Here is a 19,644-nt window from a genome sequence, read left to right as displayed (position 1 = left end):
GTATAATGCATAATTCTGTATGATTGCATAATTCAATTATGACTTTTCTAAATTTATGTGAAAAGGTATCCAGATTAGCTGCTTAACGACCAGTGTGAGCAGGTTACCTTGCAATCAGATTAAAAACTTCATAAAATACTTATATGCTCTTTCTTTTTACGTAAATGTCTTGACTTTTTTTGTCCCATCTTGTTGCTAAATTATTACATTCACACAATGTTCATAGTTCATCTATCTTTGGAAACGTTAGTCAATGGCAAAGTGGTTCCATTTGTGTGAATTAGCACTCACAGTAACCTGAGCCCTGGAGCTTTCCATCAACTGTAACAAACATACTGGGAGCAGATTACCATTCATCTCCTCCCTGTGTACCCCCGAGTGTGTAAAAGCAGGATAAAAAGAGGTGAAGATTGCAAGCTGTCAAAGAAGGACTCACTATTCCGCCTTAGAAGTGTGATGTTAAACATCTGGCTTCTGCTTCTGCATCTTCAGATTACACATCCATTCATTAAATGTTGTGTGGCTAAGTAGTTACTCTTGCTAGCAACCAAAATAAAAGATTGTGAAGCTGAAAGACAATGTCATAAATCTTTTTTTTTTTTTTTTATTACTTCTGATGAATTGATTTATGTGAGTAAACTTTGTGGTAGTATATTGACAGTATCAATGTTTTTTACTGGTTCACTGAAAGAGTTTACTGGTATTTGTTTTAACTTATTTATGGGCGTTCACGTTATTCAAATGCAAATAATCAGGATCATGTTTAAAGTGTATCTGAAGCCTAATTATTTTTTGTATTGAGGTATTTGAACCCCTTTGAGAAACTTATCTGAATATTTGATAGCGAAATTTCAAAATCCTAATTAGTACCAGTGACTGCTGTCATCAAGACAGAAAGTAGTAGGAGGTAATCAGAAAAAAAAAAAAATTACAAAATTATGTACCTGGTCTAGGGCAACTATTTAAAGGGAGTGTACCTCTCTTCAGAGACATTGCATTTTATTTGCTTTTGTGTCTATATGACAGTGATCATTTAGTATTTAAATAAATCCTATATAGCTCCTTGGATCCTAGACTCAGGTGGTACAAGGCCTCTTCATTTCTCCCATTTGATATTAAAACCACCCAGTCAGGATTTTCAACCCTCCCTCATCATTTAAAAGTCAAATATCAGACCTTTAATTTGATAGTTTAATGTCAGGGGAAAGGGCTTAACAATCAGAAGGGACAAATATTATAATCTGTAGCCCTATATACAGTTTTGGTGTAGGACCAATTGTTCTTCCTAGGGTTCTTTGGGAAGAATCAGGCCATGAAAAAAACGCTAAATATTGGTCGTTCCAAATTGGGAGCTTGCAGCAAGGTGCTTTGCGTTTATCATCTACTTTCTATAGAACAAAACGCATTTTCATTCCTTCTGTAGCTGGAAATGATTTGTTCCTGTTCTGATCCATTCGCAATCTTGTTCTGTAACTATAGGTAAATGTGTACACAGGTATTTTGGCACTTTTTTCTTAGGTCTTTTTTGTGTCTAGGTTAGATTGATTTTAGTAGCACATTGTGCCATTGGTGAACACCATTTCTGAACACTGTTCTATGATATCTATCAGTAGCTGTTATTTCCAGCATTTTACCAGACCGAAAGAAGCATGTAATTACTGATTGGTCACATATTTTATGTGCACACATTTAAAAGCAAAAAAAACAAACAAAACAAAAAATTCATGCTCACTCAGTGTTTAAGGGTTACATGCCAGTCTTTTCTACTTAGACAGTTGACTAGTTTGATTTTGCTTGTTTTGGTAACAATAAAAGCGGTCTGAAATTAAAAAAGTGAAAGGAACCTATTTCATAACCTTGAAGATGCATCGCTTGTGACAAAGAGGGAGATTCCCGGTACAAACATATGCTTCATTTATTAATTTGACATTTCTATAAATATATGTATTTTTTCAGTGAATTTGCTCTGCTCCCAAACCCCCAAAAACAAATATATTAACACCCCCCTCCCTATTAAATACTAATTTGGCTAATCTCATAGGAGTGAAAAGAAAAACACTAGCATATATTTTGGTATCAATCTATCTTAATTAAAAATCTCCTTCAGAACACAGATGTTTTAGAGAATATTCCTCTGTCAGCATGGGGAAGAACACTTGATCTAAAAAGACTTGAAAAAGGCACACAGCAATGTGAGTAGAACTTTTGCTGTCCCATATACCATTGGTATGTTGAATTGAACTGAAAGGATATATCAGTTTACGCAGTAAGTACAATAAAGCAGTGGAAGTAATTTAAACCCTAACTCGGGGAATTTACTAAAAGCTTCTTGCATTGGGGCTACCACCCACACGGCAAGGGTTAAATAACAACCAATGCCAAAATTGTACAAAGCATATTCCTAAAACAATCATGTTAAAAGGTGTAATTTAAATATTACCTTTGAAACTGAACAAAAATCCATTGTGTAGGGTGCTTTTTTTGTTTCTGGTAAAAGATTAGGGACTTACAATTGCTCTTCACTTGCTACGTACACATGTGCAATAATTATTGTTGGAAATGAACGATTAAAGACCGATCGTTCAATAATCGTTAACAAAAAAAGTGCACAATGATGCCGATGAACGAGGAATGTCGCTGGAAACTAGCGACCGTCCCCGCAGATCTGATTGGGCAAGGATCATTCGCTATCTATTGTGTGTACGGTCTTCAGTGATCATGGATTGTTCTGTGATACGCTTTCTCCTATACATGTCACTTCCTGCATCGTTGAAACGATCATATCTAGTGTGTGTACATTATTGGTGTATTATATTTGAACAATCGTATCGTTTCAACATGTACAGAATTGTGCACAATACAATCATTCAAAATAGTTGTGCATAATCGTTGTTCGGTCGTTAATTGTTCGTTTTCTAATGATAATTATTGCACGTGTGTGCCTAGCCTTACATTCTGTGACAGCAAGTCTTGCCACCTCCTTATAGAAAATGGTTTCAACTGTAATGCAAGAAAATGTAATCTGGCACCAATTGTTTTTCCTACTTTGAGTATCACATGGACACAGATGACACATGAAATATGAAATACTCTAACTCAGCTATGCAGTAATATATGAAATTTGTATATGTAGACAGTATAAGTAACTGAAAATAAGTTGGAAATAACCTTTTAAAAAACTGTTCCATAGAGCCAGCCAATGTTCATGTGCAGTTTTAAAAAAGGTTATTTCCAACTAATTTTCAGTTACTTATACTGTCTACATATACAAGTGGGGCATACCAATATGAGTACAGAGCAGTGTGAATGATGTGAGCTTGTAAGTCTGCTGCTTCTCTTTTCCTTATCCAGCCTAGACTTGGTAAAAAAAAAATTTTTTATTTATTTTGTTTTGGGAGAGATGGGAAAGGAGGGGTGTAGGTGGCTTGTTTGACAACTGTGTTTTATGTGAGCAAACAGATGTGAAGTGTGTTTTAGATTCATCTTTAGAGTTGTCTACTACTAGTAATGCTTGCCCTGGTTTTGCAAATTGTAATTTGTATGTATCTGATTTCTGTACTTCGATATTCAATATTAGATCAAAAATATTACTACTGCTAGGCATGCTGTCTCACATTTGTACACAGGACCAAATTTTGGTCATCTGTGCTTTATACATGGAGATTGTACTTGATAACCTAAAAAATATTGTATGCATAAGAAGTGTAGATATACAGGACTTTTGAGGCAATAATATAATTAAATATATTATATATTTATAATATAATATAATATAATTAAAATACAACAACATTATTAAATATTTGGATGGGGGAAAAGTGGAGAAATGAAAAGAATGCAGGTGTTTTGAGGCTTAAACAAAGTTAAGTTTATATTTAATGTTAAGGTCACATAAAATACAGAAAAGTACAAAAATATATCCACACATTGGGGTTCCCATGTGTATGGACAACAATAACATACAATTTGGGGATTATTTCCTGTAAACCATCTTGGTTTTTACTCCTACATTGGTTCACCTGTGCTATACAGAAAATATGCCTGTGCTCTTTGTCATGCCTAATGCCATTTTTCTGATTATGACAGAATATACCAACATAAGTTAGTAATGATAGCTGGTAGTCTCAAATCGTGACGTGTTTCTTTGGCTTCCTCAGGGGAAGTAGAGACATTTAAAAATCTGTTACAAAAAGATTCATCATATACGTAATGTCATTACATGGTACAAACAAATTTTAAGTCAGTACATATTTGTAAATTATATACAAAAACAGAACAAATTTGTGTGCAAAAAGGCAGCGCGAAATGTAGGAGGAATCGGAGGTAGACAGAATTAAAAAAAATAAGTTTTTTTTTATTTTTTTTTTGGAGTAATTTAGGCCTATAGAAAGATTGTGTGTATCATAAAAGAAGGATTGAGTACAATGTGAAAGTTTATAAAATAAGGATTAAACGTATGGAGGCAAGTTACTATTCATATTGTTATAGATCTTTGAGAATAATAAAAGTATGTATGTACTTACTCCTACGTTGGCCATCATTAAATCATCTGAATTGTGAATTTAAAATTCGCAGGAAAATATTTTTAGTATCTATTTTTGCCTCCCAAGAAAGTCTCGTCTTTTTTTTTTTTTTTTTTTTTTATGTAGGCAAAAACACTAAAAGTATCACAAAGGCGTTATTCCCGGTGCATGAGACCTGTGATGTTGCTGTAATCCACAATAAAACTTATATATTTCTGACCTAATCAGGTACCATTACTGTTGGTGGGTTCCTATTTCAGTGACACCTGCTCCCATATTTGTCCTGCATCCACGCAGGAAATAGCCTATTTTTTTTTATTTATTTTTTTTTTACTAAAGCTTTTAAATGTAGAATGAGAAAAAATTGTAAGTATTGTATTTTCCTTTAAACTTTTAGCAAGCTATGTCATGATTGTACTCCTTTTGTAAGCTGCAAACCCAGCATCTGTTTGTGCCTCTGGTTTCCTAATATCTAGTGTTTCTGTGGTCAGGAACAATGGATATGAAAGACATGAGTGAGGCACTTTGATATTGTCAGAAGCGCTGTTGTCACTTGTCTCTGACACATTGCTCTGCTGATGTGCACTGCATTCCCAGAGCACTGGTTTCTAGGTAACAAGCAGCGGTATTGGCAGTTGCATAGGCTTGGTTCAGTTTCCCATACCCCATATGCCGTGGCTGGTAACTCTCCCCAGAGGGGCACTACCTCTCAACAGATTCCTTATGCCTTCTATTCTTATTATTTATTGTGTGCCATAGCCTTTCTTGTTTTGATGAATTCACACATGCACATGTAATATAATTTTATTTCTAAATCAAGCAGATTAAACTTTTACTTTAATATTTTATTTTAATAAAGTTTATTATATTTTGTTGAGCCTTACAGAATACATGACAGGGTCAGTCAACACTGATATTTTGGCTGTGAATAGATGCTAACGGTTTTATTGTGACTTGTTATAATTTTTTGGGAATCTTCCTAATGAACATCTTTTTTTCCTTTTAATGGTTTTTACAGTAATTCTGCTCAATGAAATTCTGCTCTTGTAATTTCCGTAACATTAGGGGGTGGAGCAATATGTACCAAACCCTGCTGAAACTGAAGTTTTTTTTTATTAAACTAGTGGGCAGTGCACTAATCTCTATATTGTTGCTACCATTCCAAATGGTATAACAGTGTTTGTTATTTATATTTATTATAATGAGATAGATGTACTGGGCTGTATAAACCTGTCCTAGGTTTGAAGTCTTTGTTACAACTATTTGACCACAAGTAATCTTGAGTGCAACAATTGAAACTTGAATTGAATATAGTAAGCAAACATATTCAGTAGAAATTGCTTTATCTTTTGAGCATGTCCTAGATGTAGCCTGTGCTTTCATTGTATTCCAGATGTATTTCTCTCTGTATTTCTGTGAATGGCTACACATTATAAACATATGGCAAGTGCAGAGCTTGGATGTTGACGTGCTTCTACTACACCTTGTATAATCAAACTTTTTTTGCAGGTCACAACTGCTGATCAAACGCATCAAAACCACAACTATCGCTATCACAGATGTGTTTTAGATATGCCAGACATAAACCCAATGGTTAATTTAAATTTTTTGAATTTTTCCTGAATGCATTTAAAAGGTAACCTGTCAGGAGAAAAATTTTTTTTTGCTGCCATTTTTGATTCGTTTTTTGAAGACTTGTCCCAGGGCTGCTATCTTTAAAGCACAGACCTCAACTGGCATATACAGTTATTATTATTACACAGTATTTATATAGCGCCATCATATTACGCAGCGCTGTACAAAGTTCATAGTCTTGTCACTAACTGGCCCTCAAAGGAGCTCACAATCTAATGTCCCTACTATAGTCATATGTCATTAATGTAGTCTTAAGATCAATTTAGGGGGAAGCCAAATAACCTAACTGCATGTTTTTGGGATGTGGGAGGAAACCGGGGTACCCGGAGGAACGAGGAGAATCTGCAAACTCCATGCAGATAGTGTCCTGGCTCGAACTCGAACCTAGGACCTAGCGCTGCAAAGGCCAAAGTAGTAACCCCTGAGCCACCGTGCTGCCCGGTCCGTTAGGCCCATAAATATTTGGACAGAGACTTTTTTCTAATTTTGGTTTTGTACATTACCACAAACAATTTTAAATGAAACAACTCAGATGCAGTTGAACTGCAGACTTAGCTTTAATTCAGTGGGTTGAACAAAAAGATTGCATTAAAATGTGAGGAAAATATAAGACAGTGCCTTATCATATGGGAAACAGGGTAGACTAGCTGATTAGGCGGCGTTGCCCTGATATTAATTTATTGCAGTCCTATATTATATAGGAAAATGAATCAAATAAAGCTATAGTGTAAATCTAAGAAATGTTTTGCCCTTGCGCCATGAATGTGGATGGAAATCCAGGCAGTTGAACAACTGAAGTGGTGCCGAATTATGTCATTTGGAAACATGATTTGTATTTGCTGATGTTATTAGGAAAATGCTTTGATTCTGAGGTATTTGCTGATGTGTAATTCCAAAGTTTTTGTGGTGGTGTTTCCAGTTGGCAGAGTTTGACTTTCCTTTTTTTGCAACAAATACCAGGAGACTTTAAACTTCTTGGCTTGACAGTAACTACAAACAATTTCCATTTTTCCGATGGTAACACTTGCATGCTGCGAGTAGATGTAGTAGCTCTATCTCTGTTATCCTGTAGTTGGGCCTCATGCTGTTGTACTGTCTCTGAAGCTCTAGATGTAGTAGCTCTTTCTCTCATTTCCTGTACTGGGTGTCACGCTGTTGTACTGTCTCTGAAGCTCTAGATGTAGTAGCTTTCTCGCGCAGCATGGCAAGTCTTCTATTGCTGTCTTCGGGATTTTCTTGTTTACGGTGTTTCATTTTCTTTTTGCCTTTGCTTGTACTCGGTCAATTGCGTTATGTTTTCTCAGAAATTTGTAACTGAGCAATACATACATACATACATGCAAAAATACCTCTGACAAATACCACAGCACTGTACAAAGATAAGCGGTGCACTCACATAAGTCTGAGTGATATGTCTAGCAAGTTTGGTTGAAATATGTTGATGCGTTTCCTAGTGATCGTGGAACATAGCATGTTTGGTTGAAATGTCTCCATGCATTTCCTAGTGATTACATACATACATCCAAAATTAGCTCTGACATATAGCACAGTGCTGTACAAAGATTACTGGTGCATTCACATAAGGTTTCAAGCTAGGTATCAAGAAAAAGTAGGTGGGTGGCAGCCCCTGTATTCTGACCCAACTCATCACTAACCACCCAAAAACAGCAAGGTGGTACCTGAAAAGTGCAGGGTAGTGCGCCCAGCTAAAGGGGGCTGGGGAGAACACTGTAGTCATATGTATGGCAAGTTTGGTTGAAATGACCCTATGCGTTTTCGAGTGATGGTGGAACATACATATACACAATTTTATATACAGTGCTCAACCCAGAAATTTTTTTCAAGCCGGGTCGGAAGAAATTTGTAGGTGGGTGGCAGCCCCTGTATTGTGACCAAACTCATTAGTAACCACCCAAAAACAGCCGGGTGGGTGCTGAAAACTGCTGGGTTGTGCTCCCAGCTAAAAGGGTCTTGGGAGAACCCTGATATATAGATAAGACTAGGATTTACCTTTCATGTACAGAATGAAGTCATGTGTGTTTATTTGCAAAATATATATAAATACTTTTTCTATGGGTTTAGAATAAACAGAATAAACAAATGGGTTTAGAATAAACAGAACCATGATTTTTTATCTGTGTTAATAATTTAATACGTTTCTGTTAAAACTACCACTGTGTAACATAAAATACATATAACAATTTTAGATTCACTTAACTCAATTATGCTCTCTGCTTTTTGCACTTTTGGCAGAGGAGACCTATGGCACATAGAGACTGCCTGTTGTTCACTAGAACATCCACCAAGGAGTAATGGGCTTTGCTACAGACAGTTCTCAGGGGTTGCAATCCTTCGATTTACCCTTGGAATGGAAGCCAGTTCACACAGGAACCTAATGGACTGATAGAAACGCAGGAATACTATGGTCAAACTGGAACAGGTGTAAAACTCTTAAGATCAGACAGGAACTCCGAAATGCACATAGAAACGGGCCAAGGACAAGAATGAACCTATTGCGCATAGTATTGCCAGTCTAAACATGGTCAATTAGTGTGATGCATTGGCTGGCTGGGGACTGGCCATGTAGGTGCAATACCAACCAGCAGGTAAAGTCAACTGATTCCTGTACTGGAACATAGCAGGTTGTTGCAAGGCTACATGCCATGATTTGCTGCCAAAGAAAATAGGGTGGAGGAACTGTAACTTAAAAATAGATTTTAAAAATGTAACTTGTTGACACATTATGTGTAAGCTTTTGTAAGCCTTTTATAACAACTCTAGCAATGTTTAATTTTAATATTTACATAAGTTTGTGTACATTTACTTTGGTGCATACTACATGAACTTGGTGCATGATACACAGGGACATGCAGCCAGAGCTGTTTTAGTTGGGGTCCTGGAACCCATGTTGCAAAGCAACATGTAAACCTCTGACCCTATTAATTCTTGCTCATAGAATGCGCAGTAGGAGTAGGCATTGTCAGTCACTTAGTAACCAAATAAAAGCTTGCTACACACCACCATCTATTCTAGCTGGTACAGTGGCCCAAAGGTGTTGTCACCATTTCAAAGTAAATCCATTTAGGAACAGTTCTGTACTTCCATAATATTAAAGTGCCTTATGAAAAAACAGAGTAACCCAGATAACATAATACGTTTTTAAACATTATAGGCTTGTTATATAAACTTAGATGTGTCACTGAAGACATCACTTCTTTCACTGGCCTTGGAAATTTCCTCCGCCAGGGTGAACAGTAGACATGTCTCCTATTTACTATGCACTTGTCTCTCTTTAGTTTAAAGGGAAGCCTAGTATAGAGACATGCGGGAATCTGTAAATCATGAAGACAGGGTAGTTTGAACTAAACAAGTTTTCAGGGTGAAATATTTGAAACAATATACCAAGATTTTCCCATCGATTTTTAAATTGTCCAAATATATTTGGTAAAGTAAGATCTAGAATTTACAATTTGTAGGCATGTGTAAAATGTTTTGGATCAAGTTTTTCCCCCTCCCTTAGGAATTTCCTCTGACAGCTGTTCTACATAAACCAAGAAAATTTCAGAATTTAACATTGTGCATGTATTTTTGCTTCTTGAGTGGCTATTTGTAGACCATGGAAGGAGGAGAGTTTCATCTGGCATTATTAAGGTCTAAAACATAATGTATGAATACAAATAACATATGTTTGGAAAGCCTAAAGGAGGCTGAAAAAACCTAGAGTGCATGGATTGAATACATTGAATAACATCGCTATTTTTTCCAGACAGAGAGCTTTCTCATTTTCATCCCCTACTTATGATGTCTTCTCTCTTATTTTGGTTATGTTCTGTGTTTCTGCTTTTGGTCCAGTTAAATGAAATTAGGAGAAACCATAGGGATGGGGTTTTCTATGTAAGGATTGCTAGAGAATCGTTGTATGTTAAAGGAAGCCAGCTTCTCTGCACATATCCTTTTAAATGGCAAAAAAATTGAACGGCACAAATCACTTTAAATTCACTTATCTCAATTATGTTTATCTACATTTCAAATTATAAGTTTTTTTTTCTTTACGCAAAATTGTCAATTAACAAACATGTTTGTTTTTTTCCTGTTTCTTTGCAGGAAGTCTTGCACACTGTTCCCAAATTTTGCTTCCCATTTTCAATGGACAGGTAAACATTTTTGTGATTTCCTTCAAATATTACACCCTTTTATCTGTTCAGTGTTGCATGCTGAGCTGTGAGTTTGTAAAGTGAGTAGAAGCTGTAAGAGAAAGTCCATTTATGGTGCTGTCCTTGTCTTTAGAGCCAGTACTCCTAACCTACTGTTATTTTAGTAAAGCAGATAATAAACTGAAAAAGATGCTTTGCTACAAAAATTGAAAATTATGAAGAGCTGACCCTTTCTACATTTATTAATAAATTAATATTAATGAACAGTATTTAGTGCCATCATATTACATAGTGCTGTACATAAAATAGGGGTTTAATATGACAAACAAATACAGACAGTAACACAGGAGTAAGAGATAGGACCCTGCCTGGAAGAGCTCACAATCTAAGGGGTGGAGGAAGTAGCACGAAATACGGACTGGTGGGAAGTAGTGACGGTTTCCTCAGGATAGGGAGAATAATAGCATGTTTTTAAAGCAGAGACGTACATACCAGTAGAAAAGGAAAGGTTGAATAGTTCGGTTAGTGTGGGGGCCAGGTTGGAGGAGTGGGCACAGAGGCTCAGAGGGTACTGGGTAAAGTGGACAGGTAGTAGATGGAGATGAGAAGAGAAGGACTTCATCCATGGTAACAGGGCTGAGAGAGGTTAGTGATGATTTACAGGTGGAAGAGGTGGATATGGTTGGAGGACAATTTTATCTCTAAAGTAGGTGACAATGTCCTGGGCAGGAAAGGTTGTTGTGGGGGGAGCAAGTGTGAGGTTTAGGGAGGGAGTCAGTTGTTGAGAAAAGGCTGTGTGGGTTGGAAGCTTGAGAGTATAAGACAGGAGAGAATTAATTTTGCTTGACAGTGAGTGCACTTAAGGTGTTGTAGTCTGGCTCTGTAGTCCATAAAATCTATGCTGAGGCCAGATTTACAGGACAGGAATAGGAAAAGGTGGCAGGGGCAACATTATCCAGAGCCAAGGAGAGTGTGGTTGAACGCTGTGGCAGCTTTATCTGGGGATGTTATTTTAGACAGAGTGGGGGTTAGGGACATAAGGCAGTTTGACAATAGGTTGTGGTCAAGGTTATGGATAACTTTCTGCCATTGACCAGGTCTGGGTTGTGGCAATGGAGGGCAAGAATTGGATAGGTTGATGGTGAGGAGGTTGTGGTCAGAAAGGGGAAATGGTAAGTTGTCAAGGTAGGTGAGGTTCCGAAGTTTGGAAAATGCCAGGTCTATTGTGTGTCCTGCAATGTGTTTTGGGCCATTAATGTTCTGTGTAAGTCCAAAGGATGAAGTAGTGGTGGAAGGTTGGGGTAATCAACAGCAACATTAATTTCAGAGGATGAGGGTGGGCAGGTCATGGGAAAGAATGGGAGCCAAAAAACAAAGTTGACAAAAAATTGGGAAACTGGGCCCAGGGGGTTGGACACAACAACAACAATGAGGGGTAGGTAGCTAAAAAGAAGAACAAAATGCATTCCAATTGAAATGCAAATGAGGGAGGATGGGGTAGGAGGCCTCTGTACAGTTGGGCGAGGGAATGAGACACACACCCCTACCCTCTTTGTTGCCAGGTCTAGGGGTATGTGTGATATGCAGGCCTCCATAGGAGAGTGCAACAACAAAGTCTGAGGAGGAAAGCCAAGTTTCAGTGAGAGCCAGGAAGTTCAGAGATTTAGAGAAGAAAAAGTTGTGGATAGAAGTTAATTTATTGCAAACATATCTGGCATTCCTTAGACCCGCCAGAGAAAGGAGGTAAGAATTTGTGAGTTGGGTGAATGGGAATGTATGGAGGGAGTATCTTGCTGGAAAGGTAGAGAAGAGAGAGGCTGTGGGGGACCCCAGGGTTGGGTGAGATGTCACTAACAAATAGCAATCAAGAAAAAAGAGAGAGGGAAAAAAGGAGGGGGTACCAGAATGTGTTAAAATAACATATCAAAATATAGGTGAAAACTTACATAGTCATCACAAAAACAGATTATTATGTCCATATTGGCGATTAATTGGAATGTCTATACTATGCAGAGAACCACTGATTTGTTTTTCCTTGGGCCAAAAGTAGATAGGGTGTCAACATGAATATTAATAACACTGCATCACAAAAAAATAAATATTGTCTGCTACTTGTCCTATACTAGATCAAGTGCGCTGAATTTTAATCTGAAGTCCGATTCTGCCTAGGAGTCCATGTTCAATGCAAATGTACACTTCAGAAGTGTTTTTGGCACTTGTTTTCAGGCACATCACCCATTTTTTGTGGAAAGAAGTCCACATGGGAATGTAAGAAATTAATTTTAAGTGACATTCAGCCGCCAAGTTGATGGTTTGCTGTTACTATGTTGTTCACGAGTTCAGCATGGTTTTCAGCTCACTGGTTGCCCAGAAAGTTTTGTGCAACTAGCACAAATGAATTCCAAGCAGCAAGTTCAAGTTAGTTGAGTTAGTCTTTGAATGTGGCATCACGCATCAAATTGTGGATTTGGGGACCAACAAAAATGCCTGCTTTCAGTTTAGCATCTGTTAAAACTTTTCCAAACTTGTCGTTCAGATACTAAAAACCCATATCATCACGATCCATTGCAAACAACATTAATCCAAGTTTAAAATGAAGTGGTCGAAGTTAAACTTTCTGTGGATCAATGAGTGATTTATGCGTCACGTTGTACTGGCCAACAGTGTGTTCAGGTCTGGGTGGCCATTCTTTCACTGTGTAATGGTTGCTGTCATCACAAATGTTCCACAGGCCCAGAAAGCACATATATTTTGTATATCCCAATTGCAGGCCAAGAAGGAGCTACCGCCTTCAGGTCACCACAAACTTTCCACTTGGGTTCTAAATAAGTAATGAATTTCCAAATGACCTCCATGGATTCATATGTCTTTCATTCCCTCGGCATGAGTAAAAGGAACAGAAGGTTTTTTGTTACCTTTATGCAGCAATACAGTTTTGAAACTTGCTTTGCAAGTTTACATATGCTAAAAGCAATATTGAAATTACTACTGGAACAAATATGAGAATTTTGTTAATAGTTGCTTTTTTATGATTTTGATATTAGTCCCTACACAACCCCTTTAGAATCCTAGTTGGTAAAGCATGTCGGGTAAAAGACGATATGTAATGCGATGTGTTGTTTTGATTACACTGCAAAACAACAGTTTTGCTACTGGGAATAACACGTGATTTACAAGTTATCGAGTGTGCGGATTTTAAATCTGAACTCAGAATTTGCCTATCACGTACAGATTTTAAGGTATAGGCGTGCTATAGCTGTTCAAATGGTCAGTAATTGGGTAATGTATTTTTACATGGGAACATTATAAGAGTTGCAGCTACCACTATGCCTGCTGCGGCCTCAGCTGAATCGTGTCCCCTTTGTGGCATGCATGTCCCAGCAGTGGCTGGGCATGTCTGGGCAAGTCAGTGAGCTGAGGTCAGAAATAGGTATAGAAGACGAGATGGACCAGGGGCTTGTCTCTAGTGTGAAACCATCTTATTGGATAGTACAGCTAGGCCATAGTGAGTCTGTTTTGAGCTAAAGATGAGTAGGCGCAGCTGTGCTAATAAACCGTGTGATCAACACAAGAACCTAACCAAGAGGGTGAGATTTGCTTACAAATATTACTTTGGATGTGAAATTAAAGATCAGGATAAAAGCTTAGCACCTCATATCTGCTGTCAGGTTGCTGTGTTACCTTGGCCTAACACAATGGTTGAATGGGAAAATAAATAAAATTCCTTTTGCAGTAGGCCTATGGTTTGGGGTGAGTGAAAAGACCATCACTCGGACTGCTACTTCTGTATGAGTAAAATTTTTGTGTTTTCGAAGAAGACTAAGTCACAAATCAGTGCCAAATGATGCACAGTATCCATTGCCAGTCCCTCCTACATATGTTGTTACTGACAGTGACATGTCGGATGAGGAACAGGAGGATGATGTTGATGTTAATGAATGTTTTAAAGCCCAATTTGAAGAGAGTAAGCCATATTTTATAAGCCAATCAGATTTAGATGATCTAGTAAGTAAGGGACCTGTCTTTGTCAAAAGAGAATTCTGAACTGTTCCAGATTAAAGGAGTGGAATTTGCTACAAAAAGGATTGAGTACTTCACACTTTGGTGACTGTCACACGAAGTTTGCAGGTTATTACAAGCTGGAAAAGACATTTGCTTCAGTACCGACGTGAGTTGTCTGATGATGGAGTTAGGTTGCGAATACATACCAGAGCAGTGGAGATTGTTCATAGACTCAAGCAAAGCAAGTTTGAAAGCTGTATTGCTGCATAAAGGTAACGAAAAACCTTCTGTTCCTCTTGCTCATGCCAAGGGAATGAAACAGACATACGAATCCATGAAATTTTGAAATTGATTACCTATTCAGAACACAAGTGGAACATTTGTGATATACAAATTATATGTGCTTTCTGTGCCTGTGGAACAGTCGTGATGACAGCAACCATTACAAAGTGAAAGAATGGCCACCCAGACCTGTACACACTGTTGGCCAGTACAACGTGAAGCATTTATTACTCATTGATCCACAGAAAGTCAAGACAAACTCAACCCACTTGAACTTGCTGCTTGGGATTCATCTTTGCTAGTTGCACAAAACTTTCTGGGCAACCAGCGCGCTGAAAACCATGATGAACTTGTGAACAACATTGTAACAGTATACCATCAACTTGGCGGCCGAATGTCACTTAAAATTCATTTCCTACATTCCTATCTGGACTTCTTTCCACAAAATTTGGGTGGTGTGCGTGATGAACAAAGAGAGCGGTTCCACCAGGACATTTCTGTTATGGAAACAAGATATCAAGGCCGGTGCAACCCCAACATCATGGGCGACTACTGCTGGTTTCTGCAACGGGAGACAGCAGAGAGCCACAAATGCAAAAGCAAATGCCTGAAACACTTCTGAAGTGTACATGTGTGTTGAACAAGGACTCAAGGTGAATTATGTGTAATTGTATATGTTGTTGCAACAAAAAACTACGTTTTTATAATTTCATGGAACTATGAGGCAAAAGTTAGGTATGTATAGAGAATACATAGTAACTGCGGAATTTAGCAATGTAGCTAATCTCGTCTATATGCGTTATTAACTTAAGATCCTGTCATCCTAGGCCAGGCATGTCCAAAGTCCAGCCCAGGGGCCAATTGCGGCCCGTGTTCAGATTTCCACCGGCCCGCAGCCTCTGTCATAAAATCAATAAAATGCTGCCCACCAGCACTGTTGACCACAGTATAAAATACATGCGTACAAGAAAGCTAATTTATATTTCAGTAAATTTGATCAACCGCCTTGCAATTATCGTCCCACTTCTCAGCGGGCATAATTGTCAGGACCGGGAGTCCCCATGTGTGCACAGGGAATCCCCTACATCAATATAGTGGGCCTGTGCTGTGTGGGACCCGCAGAGACCACGTCCAGTCTGATTCCAAGATTGTGCTCTGCACGGAGCCCGCACTGACACTGGACTCCGTGCACAGGGAATCCCTCACATCACCCTAGTGGGCGTGTGCTGTGCGGGACCCACATACACCACGCCCACACTAACCCTGAGAATGTGCGGAATGGTTGTCCCCGACACATTTTCACCTCACCAAATCTGGCCCTCTTTGCAAAAAGTTTGAACACCCCTGTGTGAATTAGACCAAATAGCAGACAATTTTTTTTTCTTTGTGATGCAATCACTCAATGTTGCTACCAGAGCACTTGTACACCTTCCCCTGCAGGTTACATGGCTGATCTTCCTGCTGACTTAGTGGCTTCTGATACTTAGGCTGTGGATACTTTGACACTGAGTACCTCAACTCTGTACATGATGATCTTTTACCTAATGTCTTCCACCCGGGGGCACACAGCAAAAGTCTGTTTGGCCCCCAGCAACCTCCCTACATAAAATTTGTTTAAATCAAGGACTGGTAGCATTAGAGTTTAAGCATAGTCTATACATTTCTAGGAACCAATTCTCTGCTCAAAAGTTATTGAAGGAAGAGGGGTCAATGCAGGTAATTAAATAGAAATAAACCCGCTTTATCCACCTCCTTTCATTGCAGGACACTGAGGGCAGAGGTGGAGTAAAGCCCATGTTCTCTGGGGAAGGCAGGATTTTGACAGTTCTCTGGTGAGATCGGGCAGAATGATTAATGCGGAAGAGACATTTTCTGTCCCTTTTTTTGCAGTAAGGGCTTCCGGTCACAGTTCTACTTTCAATTTTTACTCCTAAAATACATTTTTTTGAACTGTAGAAATAAGACACCTGTCAATTTTAAGCTTAGGAGATACTCTGGGACTTTTTATAGCCTGAGGTGGACCTATGTACACACAGATGATTCTCCTCTGACATGAACACTTGAGCTTGTCTCGGGCGAGAATCTGAGGAGTACAGAAGTCGCCCGACGTTTTTCCTGAATCTGTAAACGATCATAACACAAGTCAATGGAGAAGTGCATCAAACGGTTGCTGCAGGCTCGTCTCTCTCCCCCCCCCCCCCCCCCCCCCCCCCCCCTCTATAGAACTAAAAAGCGCTGTGTGTACAGTGCACATTCTTTAATCTGTCACTCGTTTGTCACTGGAAACGATCAGGAAACATTGTTTCCAGTGATTATTGAAAGTGTCTATGCTGCCTGAGGCATTTATAGTTCATTTCACTGCCTGCCAGGATGCCTAGAAGCTCTTAAGAAAATAAATCTACAATAATAAAGTGAAATGAAACTCACCTGTCTCCACTCCATTGCCAGTGCTAACATCTGCCCAGAAACTGGAAACCTTTTTTCTTTTCTTTGTTTTGTTTTGTCACTGTCCTTGTTGTTTCCAGTGGCTGAAAACGTGTGCATGCCCAACACTTTTCTCTGGTAAATAATAGGTTCCATGTAATATGTTATCTGGTTTCTAAGGAAAGCTCCCTTCTTGTACTACTAAATACTTGAAAGCAGAAAAATCGGAATGTCTTGCATAGTTTTTGTGCTAGCTGTAGAGCTTTATAGGATGTTGGATCAATTTTCTTTAACTAGGTTTGGATTATGTTAATTAGACTTGGCTCAAGTTTAAATCAAATTTAACATTTTTTAAAGCAATTTTTTCTTCATGTTGTGGTGTTTGGCTAAAGCTCTGCGTTGTTTCTATATAAATATGTACGTTTTCTTTGATAATTCTTAAGTGTTTTGTTTTTTTTTTCTGGTCTTTTTTATTCAATTTTTGGCATGTTGTTATTTATTGTAATAGCAACAAATTTAGCAGTGCTTTGCAAAGTACATTGACTTAAAAAGTTTATCTCTTCCTGAGTAAGTTTTACCTGAGCGTACACCATATGCCCTGATTACATCTCTCTACTGGAATAATTTGACAATAGAATACCATCATGTACAGAGGAGTTCATGGTATGCTGTTTGTTTCTTTGGTCAAGTGATGCTGATACAGCCAGATACCTTCAATTTGGTCTCATCTATTCAAAGGAATTCTCATCTGACCTTGGGGGTCCTAGGAAGATCGTATACTCCTAGGAAGATCAGCAACTGTCTTGTAACTTTTCTAGTTGTGGGAAATTTTCTTTTTTTTTTTTTTTTACATTATAGAGTGACAAAACGTCTGGCTGTATGTACCTAATTTTATGATCTGTAAGGGACCAAATGCTTTTAGTTTTTCAGTGTTATTTTTGATAAAATAAACCTTAGAAATCAGTGAAGGTGTACTTTTTTCGTATAACTGTATGGTGGGGTGTGTGTGTGTCAGTGTGTTTAAACAAGTGAATACCAGTCATAATCCATATAATAGCTTTATTTCCATACACACATGCATTGGGAACCTTACATTCTATTACAAATCAAAACATGAAGAAACATTTATCAAATTTGTGTTATTCCTTTACAGAAAAGGGAAAAAAGGAAATATTGGGCTGTTCAAAAAAAAAAAAAAAAATGTGTCTGCATTTTTCTTTACAAACTCAAACATTCACTGTATAAACTGAAAAATATTTCAAGATTTTGCTTTCCTTTAAATCACTGAACTGCTATTTAGTTGTGAAACCACTGTTTCTAAAAACTGTTGCACATCTGTTACATGGAGTTGACCAACATCTAGAACCTGTGAACAGATATTCCAGCCAAGGATTATTAGACTACATTCCACAATTCTTCTGCATTTCTTGGTTTTGCCTCAGAAGCAGCATTTTTGATGTCGCCCCACACATTTTAGATTGGGTTAAACTTCAGGGATTGGGCTGGTCACTCCATAACCTCAATCTTGTTGGTCTGGAACCAAGGTGTTGCTTATTTACTGGTGTGTTTGGGGTCATTGTCTATTTGAAACATGCATTTCAAGGGCATTTCCTCTTCGGCATATGAATGCATGACCTGTTCAAGTATTTTGATTTATTCAAACTGATCTACGATCCCTGGTATGTGATAAAAAGGCCCAACACCATAGTATAAGAAACAATCCTCATGATGATTGCACCACCATGCTTCACTGTCTTCATAGTGTAATGTTGCTTGAATTCAGTTTTGGGTCATCTAACAAACTGTCTGCAGCCCATAGACCCAAAAAAAGAACTATCTTGCTTTCAGTCTATAAATGTCATGTCATAAAATGTCACGTCAATTCTCTTTAGGCTAGTGAATGGCAAACTGTAAGCAGCATGTCTTTTCTTTAACTTTGGTACTTTGCGGGTCATTCAGGGGGCTTCTTGTCAGCTTGGCTTTACATAGGCATCTTCTAATTGTAACAGTACTCACAGGTAACTTTAGCCCTGGAATAACCCATTTTACTCACTAAAACCATAATGTAATATACCTGCTGCCTTCCTTCTTTCCTTAAATAGGGCCGTAATTGACACCTTTTTTCACAGAAATAACTTAAACTTCACCTAGCCTAAACTAACCCTGGCAATATGATTTTGTATTTTTACATGTCAAATTGGTACATTTGACATGTTAAAATATTTTAACTTTCCCGCCGGTCCCGCCCCCAGATGCACAGCCCCTGTTCGCACACATGTCACATACCAGCCTGGCATCTGCATCCCCTAGCCTCATGTCTCCAACGCTCACATGCCAGGATGCGAGGCCAGGGGAGGCAGAGGCCTGGCATTGCCAACGGGACGCCAATGCCGGTCGGGCATCACCAAGTGGACCTAGATGCCAGGCTGCATCGCTGGAGGATGCAGCGAGCTTGTGAGGACCAGGTAAGTCCTGAATTCCACCCCGAGTGTGGCTCAGGGTTACCGTTTTCTGTAAAGAACTTTCACCCAGAGCCACACTCAGGAAAACCAACAGGGTTGTAAATGACCTCACTAATTAAACTCCACCCTGCTATTTTTTGACATAAACATAAACAGACCTAT

The 19,644-nt window shown here is 38.4% G+C and overlaps 1 protein-coding gene across 13 annotated transcripts in view; it reads left to right on the top strand.

Moving 5' to 3' along the window:
* Positions 1 to 19,644, top strand: part of DENND1A (DENN domain containing 1A) — a 651,854-nt gene that overhangs the window by 116,154 nt on the left and 516,056 nt on the right. For 11 of the 13 annotated variants that reach the window (XM_072430328.1, XM_072430329.1, XM_072430330.1 and 8 more), the window contains one exon: positions 10,263 to 10,312. The exons of the other annotated variants lie outside the window; for them this stretch is intronic. In XM_072430328.1, coding sequence (XP_072286429.1) covers positions 10,263 to 10,312 — 50 coding nt within the window. The remainder of the gene's footprint in view (positions 1 to 10,262; positions 10,313 to 19,644) is intronic. 13 annotated transcript variants of the gene reach the window in all.

This window comes from Pyxicephalus adspersus, chromosome Z, assembly GCF_032062135.1.
Source record: "Pyxicephalus adspersus chromosome Z, UCB_Pads_2.0, whole genome shotgun sequence".
NCBI lineage: Eukaryota > Metazoa > Chordata > Amphibia > Anura > Pyxicephalidae > Pyxicephalus > Pyxicephalus adspersus.
Note: the sequence above shows the minus strand (reverse complement) of the source record. Positions and strands in the feature narration are given on the sequence as shown.